The sequence below is a fragment of the Agelaius tricolor genome, unplaced genomic scaffold (genome assembly GCF_023055355.1).
Source record: "Agelaius tricolor isolate 1412-34295 unplaced genomic scaffold, bAgeTri1.0.p SCAF_33, whole genome shotgun sequence".
NCBI lineage: Eukaryota > Metazoa > Chordata > Aves > Passeriformes > Icteridae > Agelaius > Agelaius tricolor.
The window spans coordinates 3935015-3951549 of NW_027269293.1; the positions used below are offsets into that span (position 1 = coordinate 3935015).

General features: G+C 55.2%; 1 protein-coding gene across 1 annotated transcript in view; it reads right to left on the reverse strand.

The window, feature by feature from the left end:
• MUC16 (mucin 16, cell surface associated) overlaps positions 1 to 16535 on the reverse strand; it is a 92176-nt gene that overhangs the window by 38963 nt on the left and 36678 nt on the right. The window contains exons 17-72 of the mRNA XM_071451602.1: positions 16352 to 16524; positions 16215 to 16241; positions 15840 to 15985; positions 15663 to 15730; positions 15209 to 15381; positions 15072 to 15098; positions 14697 to 14842; positions 14520 to 14587; positions 14045 to 14238; positions 13929 to 13955; positions 13552 to 13697; positions 13385 to 13452; positions 12791 to 12963; positions 12654 to 12680; positions 12279 to 12424; positions 12102 to 12169; positions 11648 to 11820; positions 11511 to 11537; positions 11134 to 11279; positions 10967 to 11034; positions 10373 to 10545; positions 10236 to 10262; positions 9861 to 10006; positions 9684 to 9751; positions 9230 to 9402; positions 9093 to 9119; positions 8716 to 8861; positions 8549 to 8616; positions 7955 to 8127; positions 7818 to 7844; positions 7443 to 7588; positions 7266 to 7333; positions 6812 to 6984; positions 6675 to 6701; positions 6298 to 6443; positions 6131 to 6198; positions 5537 to 5709; positions 5400 to 5426; positions 5025 to 5170; positions 4848 to 4915; positions 4373 to 4566; positions 4257 to 4283; positions 3882 to 4027; positions 3715 to 3782; positions 3121 to 3293; positions 2984 to 3010; positions 2609 to 2754; positions 2432 to 2499; positions 1978 to 2150; positions 1841 to 1867; positions 1466 to 1611; positions 1299 to 1366; positions 705 to 877; positions 568 to 594; positions 193 to 338; positions 16 to 83 (exon numbers count right to left, since the gene is read on the reverse strand). Of these exons, the coding sequence (XP_071307703.1) occupies positions 16 to 83; positions 193 to 338; positions 568 to 594; positions 705 to 877; positions 1299 to 1366; positions 1466 to 1611; positions 1841 to 1867; positions 1978 to 2150; positions 2432 to 2499; positions 2609 to 2754; positions 2984 to 3010; positions 3121 to 3293; positions 3715 to 3782; positions 3882 to 4027; positions 4257 to 4283; positions 4373 to 4566; positions 4848 to 4915; positions 5025 to 5170; positions 5400 to 5426; positions 5537 to 5709; positions 6131 to 6198; positions 6298 to 6443; positions 6675 to 6701; positions 6812 to 6984; positions 7266 to 7333; positions 7443 to 7588; positions 7818 to 7844; positions 7955 to 8127; positions 8549 to 8616; positions 8716 to 8861; positions 9093 to 9119; positions 9230 to 9402; positions 9684 to 9751; positions 9861 to 10006; positions 10236 to 10262; positions 10373 to 10545; positions 10967 to 11034; positions 11134 to 11279; positions 11511 to 11537; positions 11648 to 11820; positions 12102 to 12169; positions 12279 to 12424; positions 12654 to 12680; positions 12791 to 12963; positions 13385 to 13452; positions 13552 to 13697; positions 13929 to 13955; positions 14045 to 14238; positions 14520 to 14587; positions 14697 to 14842; positions 15072 to 15098; positions 15209 to 15381; positions 15663 to 15730; positions 15840 to 15985; positions 16215 to 16241; positions 16352 to 16524 (5838 nt within the window). The remainder of the gene's footprint in view (positions 1 to 15; positions 84 to 192; positions 339 to 567; positions 595 to 704; positions 878 to 1298; positions 1367 to 1465; positions 1612 to 1840; positions 1868 to 1977; positions 2151 to 2431; positions 2500 to 2608; positions 2755 to 2983; positions 3011 to 3120; positions 3294 to 3714; positions 3783 to 3881; positions 4028 to 4256; positions 4284 to 4372; positions 4567 to 4847; positions 4916 to 5024; positions 5171 to 5399; positions 5427 to 5536; positions 5710 to 6130; positions 6199 to 6297; positions 6444 to 6674; positions 6702 to 6811; positions 6985 to 7265; positions 7334 to 7442; positions 7589 to 7817; positions 7845 to 7954; positions 8128 to 8548; positions 8617 to 8715; positions 8862 to 9092; positions 9120 to 9229; positions 9403 to 9683; positions 9752 to 9860; positions 10007 to 10235; positions 10263 to 10372; positions 10546 to 10966; positions 11035 to 11133; positions 11280 to 11510; positions 11538 to 11647; positions 11821 to 12101; positions 12170 to 12278; positions 12425 to 12653; positions 12681 to 12790; positions 12964 to 13384; positions 13453 to 13551; positions 13698 to 13928; positions 13956 to 14044; positions 14239 to 14519; positions 14588 to 14696; positions 14843 to 15071; positions 15099 to 15208; positions 15382 to 15662; positions 15731 to 15839; positions 15986 to 16214; positions 16242 to 16351; positions 16525 to 16535) is intronic.

The following is a 16535-nucleotide window of genomic DNA, read 5'->3' on the forward strand; positions in this document are numbered from 1 at the left end:
GATCATGACCCATACCTGAAATCTGTTGTTTCACATCCTTGGAAAACAGGGCCAATGCTGCTGTCCTTCAGCAGGCGGTCAAGCTGCCAGAAAAACAGGTTTCCCAGTTAAGCCATGACCATATCTCTGCACTCGCTCCAAGCTGATGAGACCAGACAGGGTACAGCAGTATCTCAGTGGCGGTTCACCTACCATCATGTTCATCACCCTTCGTGTAGCTTTGAATTTAGCTGAGTCAGGATTCTCCAGGTCAGAAGAGTAGGGCAGGTTGGTGATGGTGAAGTTGACGGTGAAATGCTCAAGGGTGGCCGCTGTTGTTGTTGGAGGGTGGGTGGGAGCTGGAAGAAGCACAGATTGGGATGACAAGGGGCAAAGACTTGGTTGTTATAGACCTGGCTGTGAAGGTTCAGAGCTTTCCTGTCAGGTCTGCTCCAAAAGGAGAAGGATGAGAGGATCCCCATGTCCCCAGGATTTCATGCGCATGCCCCCATCCACCACTGTCCACAAGAAAACCCCAGTGTTGCACTTGCTGCCTTCCATCCCCTCCTGTTCCTGCAAGGTACTCACTGGTCAGCACTGGCTGCTCGTTGTAGCCTGGGGAAAGAGAGAGACAGAGGGTCAGGAGCTGGGGCTGGGCAAGGGGCAGCCCTGGGGCAGGGCTACCATGGGAGAGCAGAGGAGGCCCAGGGAGGAGCGCCGCTCACCGTTGACGTAGAGGCTGTCCTTGTCCAGGCTGTAGGGGCCCAGCTGGGTGATGCCTCTGGTCTTGTTGCTCACTTGGTGGTACAGCCCCACCCTGTCCAAAGGCGCAGCCCAGGGCTCCTTGCTGTAGGTGCACACGGCGTCCACCCGGGTCTGGTCCCTGTCGCTGCCCGGCCTGCAAAACACAGGGGCCTCCATCAGCATGTTCCTCTTTACATAATCTCATCACAGCTGGACTCTGGGCCTGTCATGGCCATTCCCATGTGGGAATGCAATCTCTGCCTTCCTGAAGAGTCTTGGTGGTGGTTGGACACTGCTCTCCCCTTGCAGTAATGCTGTAGGACTTTTCAGGATGGAGAGTGTCCAGACAAACTTTTGTGTCATCTTGGGACTATTCTGCCCCCTCCATAAGAGGACAGGCACTGAAGGTCAGCTCTAAGTCATGGGACATTAAGAAGAAAGTGCTGCTGCAGCAGTACCTAATGAAGATCATCCTAAATTTACAAGAGTGGCTATAACACTCTTCTGGAGTGGACCAACAGGGCCACATCTTAAAGCAAGGGTTCTGCAAAATGCCGCTTGAGGATGACCCGTACCTGAAGCCTGTTGTCTCACATCCCTGGAAATCAGGGCCAATGCTGCTTTCCTTCAGCAGGCCGTCGAGCTGCCAAGGGAAGAGGTTTTACAATTAAGCCATGGCCTGCTACCTGCACTCTCTGCAACTTCGGGTGGCACAGAAATGTCCCACCATTGGTCAACTTACCAGAGTGTTCATATCTCTCCGAGTATCTCTGAACCTGGCTGAGTCAGGATTCTCCAGGTCAGAAGTGTAGGGCAGGTTGGTGATGGTGAAGTTGATGGTGAAACGCTCAAGGGTGGCAGCTGTGGTTGTTGGTGGGTGGGTGGGAGCTGGAAGAAGCACAGATGAGGAGTGACAAGGGGCAAAGACTTTGTATTTACAGCCCTGGCTGGGCAAGCAAAGGTTTCCTGCCAGCCCTACTCCCCAAGGTGAAGGACAAGAAGATCCTCATGTCCCCAGGATCTCATGCCTCAGTGCCAAGATTCCTCTGCCCTAGAGAAGGCCCCACTGTGGCACTTGCTGTCTGCTAAAATCATCCCGCTCCTGCAAGGTACTCACTGGTCAGCACTGGCTGCTCGTTGTAGCCTGGGGAAAGAGAGAGACAGAGGGTCAGGAGCTGGGGCTGGGCAAGGGGCAGCACTGGGGCAGGGCTGCCATGGGAGAGCAGAGGAGGCCCAGGGAGGAGCGCCGCTCACCGTTGACGTAGAGGCTGTCCTTGTCCAGGCTGTAGGGGCCCAGCTGGGTGATGCCTCTGGTCTTGTTGCTCACTTGGTGGTACAGCCCCACCCTGTCCAAAGGCGCAGCCCAGGGCTCCTTGCTGTAGGTGCACACGGCGTCCACCCGGGTCTGGTCCCTGTCGCTGCCCGGCCTGCAAAACACAGGGGCCTCCATCAGCACCCTCCTCTGAACATTCAGCCTTCAGGCTGCATTCTGGAGCTTTTATGGTTTTTCAGGGAGGACTGGAGAGTCAACTAACACAACAATATGAGCATGTGTTAGGAAGAGCATCGGGAGATGGGAAACTCTGAGGAAGGAGGGTATCAAGGTGGACATCCCAACCTAAAGGCTGAGCACCAACAGACTGTGGATTTTAGACAGCCTATGGATCTGGTGAGGGGTCATGCAGGGACAGTTGATCATGACCCATACCTGAAATCTGTTGTTTCACATCCTTGGAAAACAGGGCCAATGCTGCTGTCCTTCAGCAGGCGGTCAAGCTGCCAGAAAAACAGGTTTCCCAGTTAAGCCATGACCATATCTCTGCACTCGCTCCAAGCTGATGAGACCAGACAGGGTACAGCAGTATCTCAGTGGCGGTTCACCTACCATCATGTTCATCACCCTTCGTGTAGCTTTGAATTTAGCTGAGTCAGGATTCTCCAGGTCAGAAGAGTAGGGCAGGTTGGTGATGGTGAAGTTGACGGTGAAATGCTCAAGGGTGGCCGCTGTTGTTGTTGGAGGGTGGGTGGGAGCTGGAAGAAGCACAGATTGGGATGACAAGGGGCAAAGACTTGGTTGTTATAGACCTGGCTGTGAAGGTTCAGAGCTTTCCTGTCAGGTCTGCTCCAAAAGGAGAAGGATGAGAGGATCCCCATGTCCCCAGGATTTCATGCCCAAGCCCCCATCCACCACTGTCCACAAGAAAACCCCAGTGTTGCACTTGCTGCCTTCCATCCCCTCCTGTTCCTGCAAGGTACTCACTGGTCAGCACTGGCTGCTCGTTGTAGCCTGGGGAAAGAGAGAGACAGAGGGTCAGGAGCTGGGGCTGGGCAAGGGGCAGCCCTGGGGCAGGGCTGCCATGGGAGAGCAGAGGAGGCCCAGGGAGGAGCGCCGCTCACCGTTGACGTAGAGGCTGTCCTTGTCCAGGCTGTAGGGGCCCAGCTGGGTGATGCCTCTGGTCTTGTTGCTCACTTGGTGGTACAGCCCCACCCTGTCCAAAGGCGCAGCCCAGGGCTCCTTGCTGTAGGTGCACACGGCGTCCACCCGGGTCTGGTCCCTGTCGCTGCCCGGCCTGCAAAACACAGGGGCCTCCATCAGCATGTTCCTCTTTACATAATCTCATCACAGCTGGACTCTGGGCCTGTCATGGCCATTCCCATGTGGGAATGCAATCTCTGCCTTCCTGAAGAGTCTTGGTGGTGGTTGGACACTGCTCTCCCCTTGCAGTAATGCTGTAGGACTTTTCAGGATGGAGAGTGTCCAGACAAACTTTTGTGTCATCTTGGGACTATTCTGCCCCCTCCATAAGAGGACAGGCACTGAAGGTCAGCTCTAAGTCATGGGACATTAAGAAGAAAGTGCTGCTGCAGCAGTACCTAATGAAGATCATCCTAAATTTACAAGAGTGGCTATAACACTCTTCTGGAGTGGACCAACAGGGCCACATCTTAAAGCAAGGGTTCTGCAAAATGCCGCTTGAGGATGACCCGTACCTGAAGCCTGTTGTCTCACATCCCTGGAAATCAGGGCCAATGCTGCTTTCCTTCAGCAGGCCGTCGAGCTGCCAAGGGAAGAGGTTTTACAATTAAGCCATGGCCTGCTACCTGCACTCTCTGCAACTTGGGGTGGCACAGAAATGTCCCACCATTGGTCAACTTACCAGAGTGTTCATATCTCTCCGAGTATCTCTGAACCTGGCTGAGTCAGGATTCTCCAGGTCAGAAGTGTAGGGCAGGTTGGTGATGGTGAAGTTGATGGTGAAACGCTCAAGGGTGGCAGCTGTGGTTGTTGGTGGGTGGGTGGGAGCTGGAAGAAGCACAGATGAGGAGTGACAAGGGGCAAAGACTTTGTATTTACAGCCCTGGCTGGGCAAGCAAAGGTTTCCTGCCTGCCCTACTCCCCAAGGTGAAGGACAAGAAGATCCTCATGTCCCCAGGATCTCATGCCTCAGTGCCAAGATTCCTCTGCCCTAGAGAAGGCCCCACTGTGGCACTTGCTGTCTGCTAAAATCATCCCGCTCCTGCAAGGTACTCACTGGTCAGCACTGGCTGCTCGTTGTAGCCTGGGGAAAGAGAGAGACAGAGGGTCAGGAGCTGGGGCTGGGCAAGGGGCAGCCCTGGGGCAGGGCTGCCATGGGAGAGCAGAGGAGGCCCAGGGAGGAGCGCCGCTCACCGTTGACGTAGAGGCTGTCCTTGTCCAGGCTGTAGGGGCCCAGCTGGGTGATGCCTCTGGTCTTGTTGCTCACTTGGTGGTACAGCCCCACCCTGTCCAAAGGCGCAGCCCAGGGCTCCTTGCTGTAGGTGCACACGGCGTCCACCCGGGTCTGGTCCCTGTCGCTGCCCGGCCTGCAAAACACAGGGGCCTCCATCAGCATGTTCCTCTGAACATTCAGCCTTCAGGCTGCATTCTGGAGCTTTTATGGTTTTTCAGGGAGGACTGGAGAGTCAACTAACACAACAATATGAGCATGTGTTAGGAAGAGCATCGGGAGATGGGAAACTCTGAGGAAGGAGGGTATCAAGGTGGACATCCCAACCTAAAGGCTGAGCACCAACAGACTGTGGATTTTAGACAGCCTATGGATCTGGTGAGGGGTCATGCAGGGACAGTTGATCATGACCCATACCTGAAATCTGTTGTTTCACATCCTTGGAAAACAGGGCCAATGCTGCTGTCCTTCAGCAGGCGGTCAAGCTGCCAGAAAAACAGGTTTCCCAGTTAAGCCATGACCATATCTCTGCACTCGCTCCAAGCTGATGAGACCAGACAGGGTACAGCAGTATCTCAGTGGCGGTTCACCTACCATCATGTTCATCACCCTTCGTGTAGCTTTGAATTTAGCTGAGTCAGGATTCTCCAGGTCAGAAGAGTAGGGCAGGTTGGTGATGGTGAAGTTGACGGTGAAATGCTCAAGGGTGGCCGCTGTTGTTGTTGGTGGGTGGGTGGGAGCTGGAAGAAGCACAGATTGGGATGACAAGGGGCAAAGACTTGGTTGTTATAGACCTGGCTGTGAAGGTTCAGAGCTTTCCTGTCAGGTCTGCTCCAAAAGGAGAAGGATGAGAGGATCCCCATGTCCCCAGGATTTCATGCCCAAGCCCCCATCCGCCACTGTCCACAAGAAAACCCCAGTGTTGCACTTGCTGCCTTCCATCCCCTCCTGTTCCTGCAAGGTACTCACTGGTCAGCACTGGCTGCTCGTTGTAGCCTGGGGAAAGAGAGAGACAGAGGGTCAGGAGCTGGGGCTGGGCAAGGGGCAGCCCTGGGGCAGGGCTGCCATGGGAGAGCAGAGGAGGCCCAGGGAGGAGCGCCGCTCACCGTTGACGTAGAGGCTGTCCTTGTCCAGGCTGTAGGGGCCCAGCTGGGTGATGCCTCTGGTCTTGTTGCTCACTTGGTGGTACAGCCCCACCCTGTCCAAAGGCGCAGCCCAGGGCTCCTTGCTGTAGGTGCACACGGCGTCCACCCGGGTCTGGTCCCTGTCGCTGCCCGGCCTGCAAAACACAGGGGCCTCCATCAGCATGTTCCTCTTTACATAATCTCATCACAGCTGGACTCTGGGTCTGTCATGGCCATTCCCATGTGGGAATGCAATCTCTGCCTTCCTGAAGAGTCTTGGTGGTGGTTGGACACTGCTCTCCCCTTGCAGTAATGCTGTAGGACTTTTCAGGATGGAGAGTGTCCAGACAAACTTTTGTGTCATCTTGGGACTATTCTGCCCCCTCCATAAGAGGACAGGCACTGAAGGTCAGCTCTAAGTCATGGGACATTAAGAAGAAAGTGCTGCTGCAGCAGTACCTAATGAAGATCATCCTAAATTTACAAGAGTGGCTATAACACTCTTCTGGAGTGGACCAACAGGGCCACATCTTAAAGCAAGGGTTCTGCAAAATGCCGCTTGAGGATGACCCGTACCTGAAGCCTGTTGTCTCACATCCCTGGAAATCAGGGCCAATGCTGCTTTCCTTCAGCAGGCCGTCGAGCTGCCAAGGGAAGAGGTTTTACAATTAAGCCATGGCCTGCTACCTGCACTCTCTGCAACTTGGGGTGGCACAGAAATGTCCCACCATTGGTCAACTTACCAGAGTGTTCATATCTCTCCGAGTATCTCTGAACCTGGCTGAGTCAGGATTCTCCAGGTCAGAAGTGTAGGGCAGGTTGGTGATGGTGAAGTTGATGGTGAAACGCTCAAGGGTGGCAGCTGTGGTTGTTGGTGGGTGGGTGGGAGCTGGAAGAAGCACAGATGAGGAGTGACAAGGGGCAAAGACTTTGTATTTACAGCCCTGGCTGGGCAAGCGCAAAGGTTTCCTGCCTGCCCTACTCCCCAAGGTGAAGGACAAGAAGATCCTCATGTCCCCAGGATCTCATGCCTCAGTGCCAAGATTCCTCTGCCCTAGAGAAGGCCCCACTGTGGCACTTGCTGTCTGCTAAAATCATCCCGCTCCTGCAAGGTACTCACTGGTCAGCACTGGCTGCTCGTTGTAGCCTGGGGAAAGAGAGAGACAGAGGGTCAGGAGCTGGGGCTGGGCAAGGGGCAGCCCTGGGGCAGGGCTGCCATGGGAGAGCAGAGGAGGCCCAGGGAGGAGCGCCGCTCACCGTTGACGTAGAGGCTGTCCTTGTCCAGGCTGTAGGGGCCCAGCTGGGTGATGCCTCTGGTCTTGTTGCTCACTTGGTGGTACAGCCCCACCCTGTCCAAAGGCGCAGCCCAGGGCTCCTTGCTGTAGGTGCACACGGCGTCCACCCGGGTCTGGTCCCTGTCGCTGCCCGGCCTGCAAAACACAGGGGCCTCCATCAGCATGTTCCTCTGAACATTCAGCCTTCAGGCTGCATTCTGGAGCTTTTATGGTTTTTCAGGGAGGACTGGAGAGTCAACTAACACAACAATATGAGCATGTGTTAGGAAGAGCATCGGGAGATGGGAAACTCTGAGGAAGGAGGGTATCAAGGTGGACATCCCAACCTAAAGGCTGAGCACCAACAGACTGTGGATTTTAGACAGCCTATGGATCTGGTGAGGGGTCATGCAGGGACAGTTGATCATGACCCATACCTGAAATCTGTTGTTTCACATCCTTGGAAAACAGGGCCAATGCTGCTGTCCTTCAGCAGGCGGTCAAGCTGCCAGAAAAACAGGTTTCCCAGTTAAGCCATGACCATATCTCTGCACTCGCTCCAAGCTGATGAGACCAGACAGGGTACAGCAGTATCTCAGTGGCGATTCACCTACCATCATGTTCATCACCCTTCGTGTAGCTTTGAATTTAGCTGAGTCAGGATTCTCCAGGTCAGAAGAGTAGGGCAGGTTGGTGATGGTGAAGTTGACGGTGAAATGCTCAAGGGTGGCCGCTGTTGTTGTTGGTGGGTGGGTGGGAGCTGGAAGAAGCACAGATTGGGATGACAAGGGGCAAAGACTTGGTTGTTATAGACCTGGCTGTGAAGGTTCAGAGCTTTCCTGTCAGGTCTGCTCCAAAAGGAGAAGGATGAGAGGATCCCCATGTCCCCAGGATTTCATGCCCAAGCCCCCATCCACCACTGTCCACAAGAAAACCCCAGTGTTGCACTTGCTGCCTTCCATCCCCTCCTGTTCCTGCAAGGTACTCACTGGTCAGCACTGGCTGCTCGTTGTAGCCTGGGGAAAGAGAGAGACAGAGGGTCAGGAGCTGGGGCTGGGCAAGGGGCAGCCCTGGGGCAGGGCTGCCATGGGAGAGCAGAGGAGGCCCAGGGAGGAGCGCCGCTCACCGTTGACGTAGAGGCTGTCCTTGTCCAGGCTGTAGGGGCCCAGCTGGGTGATGCCTCTGGTCTTGTTGCTCACTTGGTGGTACAGCCCCACCCTGTCCAAAGGCGCAGCCCAGGGCTCCTTGCTGTAGGTGCACACGGCGTCCACCCGGGTCTGGTCCCTGTCGCTGCCCGGCCTGCAAAACACAGGGGCCTCCATCAGCATGTTCCTCTTTACATAATCTCATCACAGCTGGACTCTGGGCCTGTCATGGCCATTCCCATGTGGGAATGCAATCTCTGCCTTCCTGAAGAGTCTTGGTGGTGGTTGGACACTGCTCTCCCCTTGCAGTAATGCTGTAGGACTTTTCAGGATGGAGAGTGTCCAGACAAACTTTTGTGTCATCTTGGGACTATTCTGCCCCCTCCATAAGAGGACAGGCACTGAAGGTCAGCTCTAAGTCATGGGACATTAAGAAGAAAGTGCTGCTGCAGCAGTACCTAATGAAGATCATCCTAAATTTACAAGAGTGGCTATAACACTCTTCTGGAGTGGACCAACAGGGCCACATCTTAAAGCAAGGGTTCTGCAAAATGCCGCTTGAGGATGACCCGTACCTGAAGCCTGTTGTCTCACATCCCTGGAAATCAGGGCCAATGCTGCTTTCCTTCAGCAGGCCGTCGAGCTGCCAAGGGAAGAGGTTTTACAATTAAGCCATGGCCTGCTACCTGCACTCTCTGCAACTTGGGGTGGCACAGAAATGTCCCACCATTGGTCAACTTACCAGAGTGTTCATATCTCTCCGAGTATCTCTGAACCTGGCTGAGTCAGGATTCTCCAGGTCAGAAGTGTAGGGCAGGTTGGTGATGGTGAAGTTGATGGTGAAACGCTCAAGGGTGGCAGCTGTGGTTGTTGGTGGGTGGGTGGGAGCTGGAAGAAGCACAGATGAGGAGTGACAAGGGGCAAAGACTTTGTATTTACAGCCCTGGCTGGGCAAGCGCAAAGGTTTCCTGCCTGCCCTACTCCCCAAGGTGAAGGACAAGAAGATCCTCATGTCCCCAGGATCTCATGCCTCAGTGCCAAGATTCCTCTGCCCTAGAGAAGGCCCCACTGTGGCACTTGCTGTCTGCTAAAATCATCCCGCTCCTGCAAGGTACTCACTGGTCAGCACTGGCTGCTCGTTGTAGCCTGGGGAAAGAGAGAGACAGAGGGTCAGGAGCTGGGGCTGGGCAAGGGGCAGCCCTGGGGCAGGGCTGCCATGGGAGAGCAGAGGAGGCCCAGGGAGGAGCGCCGCTCACCGTTGACGTAGAGGCTGTCCTTGTCCAGGCTGTAGGGGCCCAGCTGGGTGATGCCTCTGGTCTTGTTGCTCACTTGGTGGTACAGCCCCACCCTGTCCAAAGGCGCAGCCCAGGGCTCCTTGCTGTAGGTGCACACGGCGTCCACCCGGGTCTGGTCCCTGTCGCTGCCCGGCCTGCAAAACACAGGGGCCTCCATCAGCATGTTCCTCTGAACATTCAGCCTTCAGGCTGCATTCTGGAGCTTTTATGGTTTTTCAGGGAGGACTGGAGAGTCAACTAACACAACAATATGAGCATGTGTTAGGAAGAGCATCGGGAGATGGGAAACTCTGAGGAAGGAGGGTATCAAGGTGGACATCCCAACCTAAAGGCTGAGCACCAACAGACTGTGGATTTTAGACAGCCTATGGATCTGGTGAGGGGTCATGCAGGGACAGTTGATCATGACCCATACCTGAAATCTGTTGTTTCACATCCTTGGAAAACAGGGCCAATGCTGCTGTCCTTCAGCAGGCGGTCAAGCTGCCAGAAAAACAGGTTTCCCAGTTAAGCCATGACCATATCTCTGCACTCGCTCCAAGCTGATGAGACCAGACAGGGTACAGCAGTATCTCAGTGGCGGTTCACCTACCATCATGTTCATCACCCTTCGTGTAGCTTTGAATTTAGCTGAGTCAGGATTCTCCAGGTCAGAAGAGTAGGGCAGGTTGGTGATGGTGAAGTTGACGGTGAAATGCTCAAGGGTGGCCGCTGTTGTTGTTGGTGGGTGGGTGGGAGCTGGAAGAAGCACAGATTGGGATGACAAGGGGCAAAGACTTGGTTGTTATAGACCTGGCTGTGAAGGTTCAGAGCTTTCCTGTCAGGTCTGCTCCAAAAGGAGAAGGATGAGAGGATCCCCATGTCCCCAGGATTTCATGCGCATGCCCCCATCCGCCACTGTCCACAAGAAAACCCCAGTGTTGCACTTGCTGCCTTCCATCCCCTCCTGTTCCTGCAAGGTACTCACTGGTCAGCACTGGCTGCTCGTTGTAGCCTGGGGAAAGAGAGAGACAGAGGGTCAGGAGCTGGGGCTGGGCAAGGGGCAGCCCTGGGGCAGGGCTGCCATGGGAGAGCAGAGGAGGCCCAGGGAGGAGCGCCGCTCACCGTTGACGTAGAGGCTGTCCTTGTCCAGGCTGTAGGGGCCCAGCTGGGTGATGCCTCTGGTCTTGTTGCTCACTTGGTGGTACAGCCCCACCCTGTCCAAAGGCGCAGCCCAGGGCTCCTTGCTGTAGGTGCACACGGCGTCCACCCGGGTCTGGTCCCTGTCGCTGCCCGGCCTGCAAAACACAGGGGCCTCCATCAGCATGTTCCTCTTTACATAATCTCATCACAGCTGGACTCTGGGTCTGTCATGGCCATTCCCATGTGGGAATGCAATCTCTGCCTTCCTGAAGAGTCTTGGTGGTGGTTGGACACTGCTCTCCCCTTGCAGTAATGCTGTAGGACTTTTCAGGATGGAGAGTGTCCAGACAAACTTTTGTGTCATCTTGGGACTATTCTGCCCCCTCCATAAGAGGACAGGCACTGAAGGTCAGCTCTAAGTCATGGGACATTAAGAAGAAAGTGCTGCTGCAGCAGTACCTAATGAAGATCATCCTAAATTTACAAGAGTGGCTATAACACTCTTCTGGAGTGGACCAACAGGGCCACATCTTAAAGCAAGGGTTCTGCAAAATGCCGCTTGAGGATGACCCGTACCTGAAGCCTGTTGTCTCACATCCCTGGAAATCAGGGCCAATGCTGCTTTCCTTCAGCAGGCCGTCGAGCTGCCAAGGGAAGAGGTTTTACAATTAAGCCATGGCCTGCTACCTGCACTCTCTGCAACTTGGGGTGGCACAGAAATGTCCCACCATTGGTCAACTTACCAGAGTGTTCATATCTCTCCGAGTATCTCTGAACCTGGCTGAGTCAGGATTCTCCAGGTCAGAAGTGTAGGGCAGGTTGGTGATGGTGAAGTTGATGGTGAAACGCTCAAGGGTGGCAGCTGTGGTTGTTGGTGGGTGGGTGGGAGCTGGAAGAAGCACAGATGAGGAGTGACAAGGGGCAAAGACTTTGTATTTACAGCCCTGGCTGGGCAAGCGCAAAGGTTTCCTGCCTGCCCTACTCCCCAAGGTGAAGGACAAGAAGATCCTCATGTCCCCAGGATCTCATGCCTCAGTGCCAAGATTCCTCTGCCCTAGAGAAGGCCCCACTGTGGCACTTGCTGTCTGCTAAAATCATCCCGCTCCTGCAAGGTACTCACTGGTCAGCACTGGCTGCTCGTTGTAGCCTGGGGAAAGAGAGAGACAGAGGGTCAGGAGCTGGGGCTGGGCAAGGGGCAGCCCTGGGGCAGGGCTGCCATGGGAGAGCAGAGGAGGCCCAGGGAGGAGCGCCGCTCACCGTTGACGTAGAGGCTGTCCTTGTCCAGGCTGTAGGGGCCCAGCTGGGTGATGCCTCTGGTCTTGTTGCTCACTTGGTGGTACAGCCCCACCCTGTCCAAAGGCGCAGCCCAGGGCTCCTTGCTGTAGGTGCACACGGCGTCCACCCGGGTCTGGTCCCTGTCGCTGCCCGGCCTGCAAAACACAGGGGCCTCCATCAGCATGTTCCTCTGAACATTCAGCCTTCAGGCTGCATTCTGGAGCTTTTATGGTTTTTCAGGGAGGACTGGAGAGTCAACTAACACAACAATATGAGCATGTGTTAGGAAGAGCATCGGGAGATGGGAAACTCTGAGGAAGGAGGGTATCAAGGTGGACATCCCAACCTAAAGGCTGAGCACCAACAGACTGTGGATTTTAGACAGCCTATGGATCTGGTGAGGGGTCATGCAGGGACAGTTGATCATGACCCATACCTGAAATCTGTTGTTTCACATCCTTGGAAAACAGGGCCAATGCTGCTGTCCTTCAGCAGGCGGTCAAGCTGCCAGAAAAACAGGTTTCCCAGTTAAGCCATGACCATATCTCTGCACTCGCTCCAAGCTGATGAGACCAGACAGGGTACAGCAGTATCTCAGTGGCGGTTCACCTACCATCATGTTCATCACCCTTCGTGTAGCTTTGAATTTAGCTGAGTCAGGATTCTCCAGGTCAGAAGAGTAGGGCAGGTTGGTGATGGTGAAGTTGACGGTGAAATGCTCAAGGGTGGCCGCTGTTGTTGTTGGTGGGTGGGTGGGAGCTGGAAGAAGCACAGATTGGGATGACAAGGGGCAAAGACTTGGTTGTTATAGACCTGGCTGTGAAGGTTCAGAGCTTTCCTGTCAGGTCTGCTCCAAAAGGAGAAGGATGAGAGGATCCCCATGTCCCCAGGATTTCATGCCCAAGCCCCCATCCACCACTGTCCACAAGAAAACCCCAGTGTTGCACTTGCTGCCTTCCATCCCCTCCTGTTCCTGCAAGGTACTCACTGGTCAGCACTGGCTGCTCGTTGTAGCCTGGGGAAAGAGAGAGACAGAGGGTCAGGAGCTGGGGCTGGGCAAGGGGCAGCCCTGGGGCAGGGCTGCCATGGGAGAGCAGAGGAGGCCCAGGGAGGAGCGCCGCTCACCGTTGACGTAGAGGCTGTCCTTGTCCAGGCTGTAGGGGCCCAGCTGGGTGATGCCTCTGGTCTTGTTGCTCACTTGGTGGTACAGCCCCACCCTGTCCAAAGGCGCAGCCCAGGGCTCCTTGCTGTAGGTGCACACGGCGTCCACCCGGGTCTGGTCCCTGTCGCTGCCCGGCCTGCAAAACACAGGGGCCTCCATCAGCATGTTCCTCTTTACATAATCTCATCACAGCTGGACTCTGGGCCTGTCATGGCCATTCCCATGTGGGAATGCAATCTCTGCCTTCCTGAAGAGTCTTGGTGGTGGTTGGACACTGCTCTCCCCTTGCAGTAATGCTGTAGGACTTTTCAGGATGGAGAGTGTCCAGACAAACTTTTGTGTCATCTTGGGACTATTCTGCCCCCTCCATAAGAGGACAGGCACTGAAGGTCAGCTCTAAGTCATGGGACATTAAGAAGAAAGTGCTGCTGCAGCAGTACCTAATGAAGATCATCCTAAATTTACAAGAGTGGCTATAACACTCTTCTGGAGTGGACCAACAGGGCCACATCTTAAAGCAAGGGTTCTGCAAAATGCCGCTTGAGGATGACCCGTACCTGAAGCCTGTTGTCTCACATCCCTGGAAATCAGGGCCAATGCTGCTTTCCTTCAGCAGGCCGTCGAGCTGCCAAGGGAAGAGGTTTTACAATTAAGCCATGGCCTGCTACCTGCACTCTCTGCAACTTGGGGTGGCACAGAAATGTCCCACCATTGGTCAACTTACCAGAGTGTTCATATCTCTCCGAGTATCTCTGAACCTGGCTGAGTCAGGATTCTCCAGGTCAGAAGTGTAGGGCAGGTTGGTGATGGTGAAGTTGATGGTGAAACGCTCAAGGGTGGCAGCTGTGGTTGTTGGTGGGTGGGTGGGAGCTGGAAGAAGCACAGATGAGGAGTGACAAGGGGCAAAGACTTTGTATTTACAGCCCTGGCTGGGCAAGCGCAAAGGTTTCCTGCCTGCCCTACTCCCCAAGGTGAAGGACAAGAAGATCCTCATGTCCCCAGGATCTCATGCCTCAGTGCCAAGATTCCTCTGCCCTAGAGAAGGCCCCACTGTGGCACTTGCTGTCTGCTAAAATCATCCCGCTCCTGCAAGGTACTCACTGGTCAGCACTGGCTGCTCGTTGTAGCCTGGGGAAAGAGAGAGACAGAGGGTCAGGAGCTGGGGCTGGGCAAGGGGCAGCCCTGGGGCAGGGCTGCCATGGGAGAGCAGAGGAGGCCCAGGGAGGAGCGCCGCTCACCGTTGACGTAGAGGCTGTCCTTGTCCAGGCTGTAGGGGCCCAGCTGGGTGATGCCTCTGGTCTTGTTGCTCACTTGGTGGTACAGCCCCACCCTGTCCAAAGGCGCAGCCCAGGGCTCCTTGCTGTAGGTGCACACGGCGTCCACCCGGGTCTGGTCCCTGTCGCTGCCCGGCCTGCAAAACACAGGGGCCTCCATCAGCACCCTCCTCTGAACATTCAGCCTTCAGGCTGCATTCTGGAGCTTTTATGGTTTTTCAGGGAGGACTGGAGAGTCAACTAACACAACAATATGAGCATGTGTTAGGGAGAGCATCGGGAGATGGGAAACTCTGAGGAAGGAGGGTATCAAGGTGGACATCCCAACCTAAAGGCTGAGCACCAACAGACTGTGGATTTTAGACAGCCTATGGATCTGGTGAGGGGTCCTGCAGGGACAGTTGATCATGACCCATACCTGAAATCTGTTGTTTCACATCCTTGGAAAACAGGGCCAATGCTGCTGTCCTTCAGCAGGCGGTCAAGCTGCCAGAAAAACAGGTTTCCCAGTTAAGCCATGACCATATCTCTGCACTCGCTCCAAGCTGATGAGACCAGACAGGGTACAGCAGTATCTCAGTGGCTGTTCACCTACCATCATGTTCATCACCCTTCGTGTAGCTTTGAATTTAGCTGAGTCAGGATTCTCCAGGTCAGAAGAGTAGGGCAGGTTGGTGATGGTGAAGTTGACGGTGAAATGCTCAAGGGTGGCCGCTGTTGTTGTTGGTGGGTGGGTGGGAGCTGGAAGAAGCACAGATTGGGATGACAAGGGGCAAAGACTTGGTTGTTATAGATCTGGCTGTGAAGGTTCAGAGCTTTCCTGTCAGGTCTGCTCCAAAAGGAGAAGGATGAGAGGATCCCCATGTCCCCAGGATTTCATGCGCATGCCCCAATCTGACACTGTCCACAAGAAAACCCCAGTGTTGCACTTGCTGCCTTCCATCCCCTCCTGTTCCTGCAAGGTACTCACTGGTCAGCACTGGCTGCTCGTTGTAGCCTGGGGAAAGAGAGAGACAGAGGGTCAGGAGCTGGGGCTGGGCAAGGGGCAGCACTGGGGCAGGGCTGCCATGGGAGAGCAGAGGAGGCCCAGGGAGGAGCGCCGCTCACCGTTGACGTAGAGGCTGTCCTTGTCCAGGCTGTAGGGGCCCAGCTGGGTGATGCCTCTGGTCTTGTTGCTCACTTGGTGGTACAGCCCCACCCTGTCCAAAGGCGCAGCCCAGGGCTCCTTGCTGTAGGTGCACACGGCGTCCACCCGGGTCTGGTCCCTGTCGCTGCCCGGCCTGCAAAACACAGGGGCCTCCATCAGCACCCTCCTCTGAACATTCAGCCTTCAGGCTGCATTCTGGAGCTTTTATGGTTTTTCAGGGAGGACTGGAGAGTCAACTAACACAACAATATGAGCATGTGTTAGGAAGAGCATCGGGAGATGGGAAACTCTGAGGAAGGAGGGTATCAAGGTGGACATCCCAACCTAAAGGCTGAGCACCAACAGACTGTGGATTTTAGACAGCCTATGGATCTGGTGAGGGGTCCTGCAGGGACAGTTGATCATGACCCATACCTGAAATCTGTTGTTTCACATCCTTGGAAAACAGGGCCAATGCTGCTGTCCTTCAGCAGGCGGTCAAGCTGCCAGAAAAACAGGTTTCCCAGTTAAGCCATGACCATATCTCTGCACTCGCTCCAAGCTGATGAGACCAGACAGGGTACAGCAGTATCTCAGTGGCTGTTCACCTACCATCATGTTCATCACCCTTCGTGTAGCTTTGAATTTAGCTGAGTCAGGATTCTCCAGGTCAGAAGAGTAGGGCAGGTTGGTGATGGTGAAGTTGACGGTGAAATGCTCAAGGGTGGCCGCTGTTGTTGTTGGTGGGTGGGTGGGAGCTGGAAGAAGCACAGATTGGGATGACAAGGGGCAAAGACTTGGTTGTTATAGATCTGGCTGTGAAGGTTCAGAGCTTTCCTGTCAGGTCTGCTCCAAAAGGAGAAGGATGAGAGGATCCCCATGTCCCCAGGATTTCATGCCCATGCCCCCATCCGCCACTGTCCACAAGAAAACCCCAGTGTTGCACTTGCTGCCTTCCATCCCCTCCTGTTCCTGCAAGGTACTCACTGGTCAGCACTGGCTGCTCGTTGTAGCCTGGGGAAAGAGAGAGACAGAGGGTCAGGAGCTGGGGCTGGGCAAGGGGCAGCCCTGGGGCAGGGCTGCCATGGGAGAGCAGAGGAGGCCCAGGGAGGAGCGCCGCTCACCGTTGACGTAGAGGCTGTCCTTGTCCAGGCTGTAGGGGCCCAGCTGGGTGATGCCTCTGGTCTTGTTGCTCACTTGGTGGTACAGCCCCACCCTGTCCAAAGGCGCAGCCCAGGGCTCCTTGCTGTAGGTGCACACGGCGTCCACCCGGGTCTGGTCCCTGTCGCTGCCCGGCCTGCAAAACAC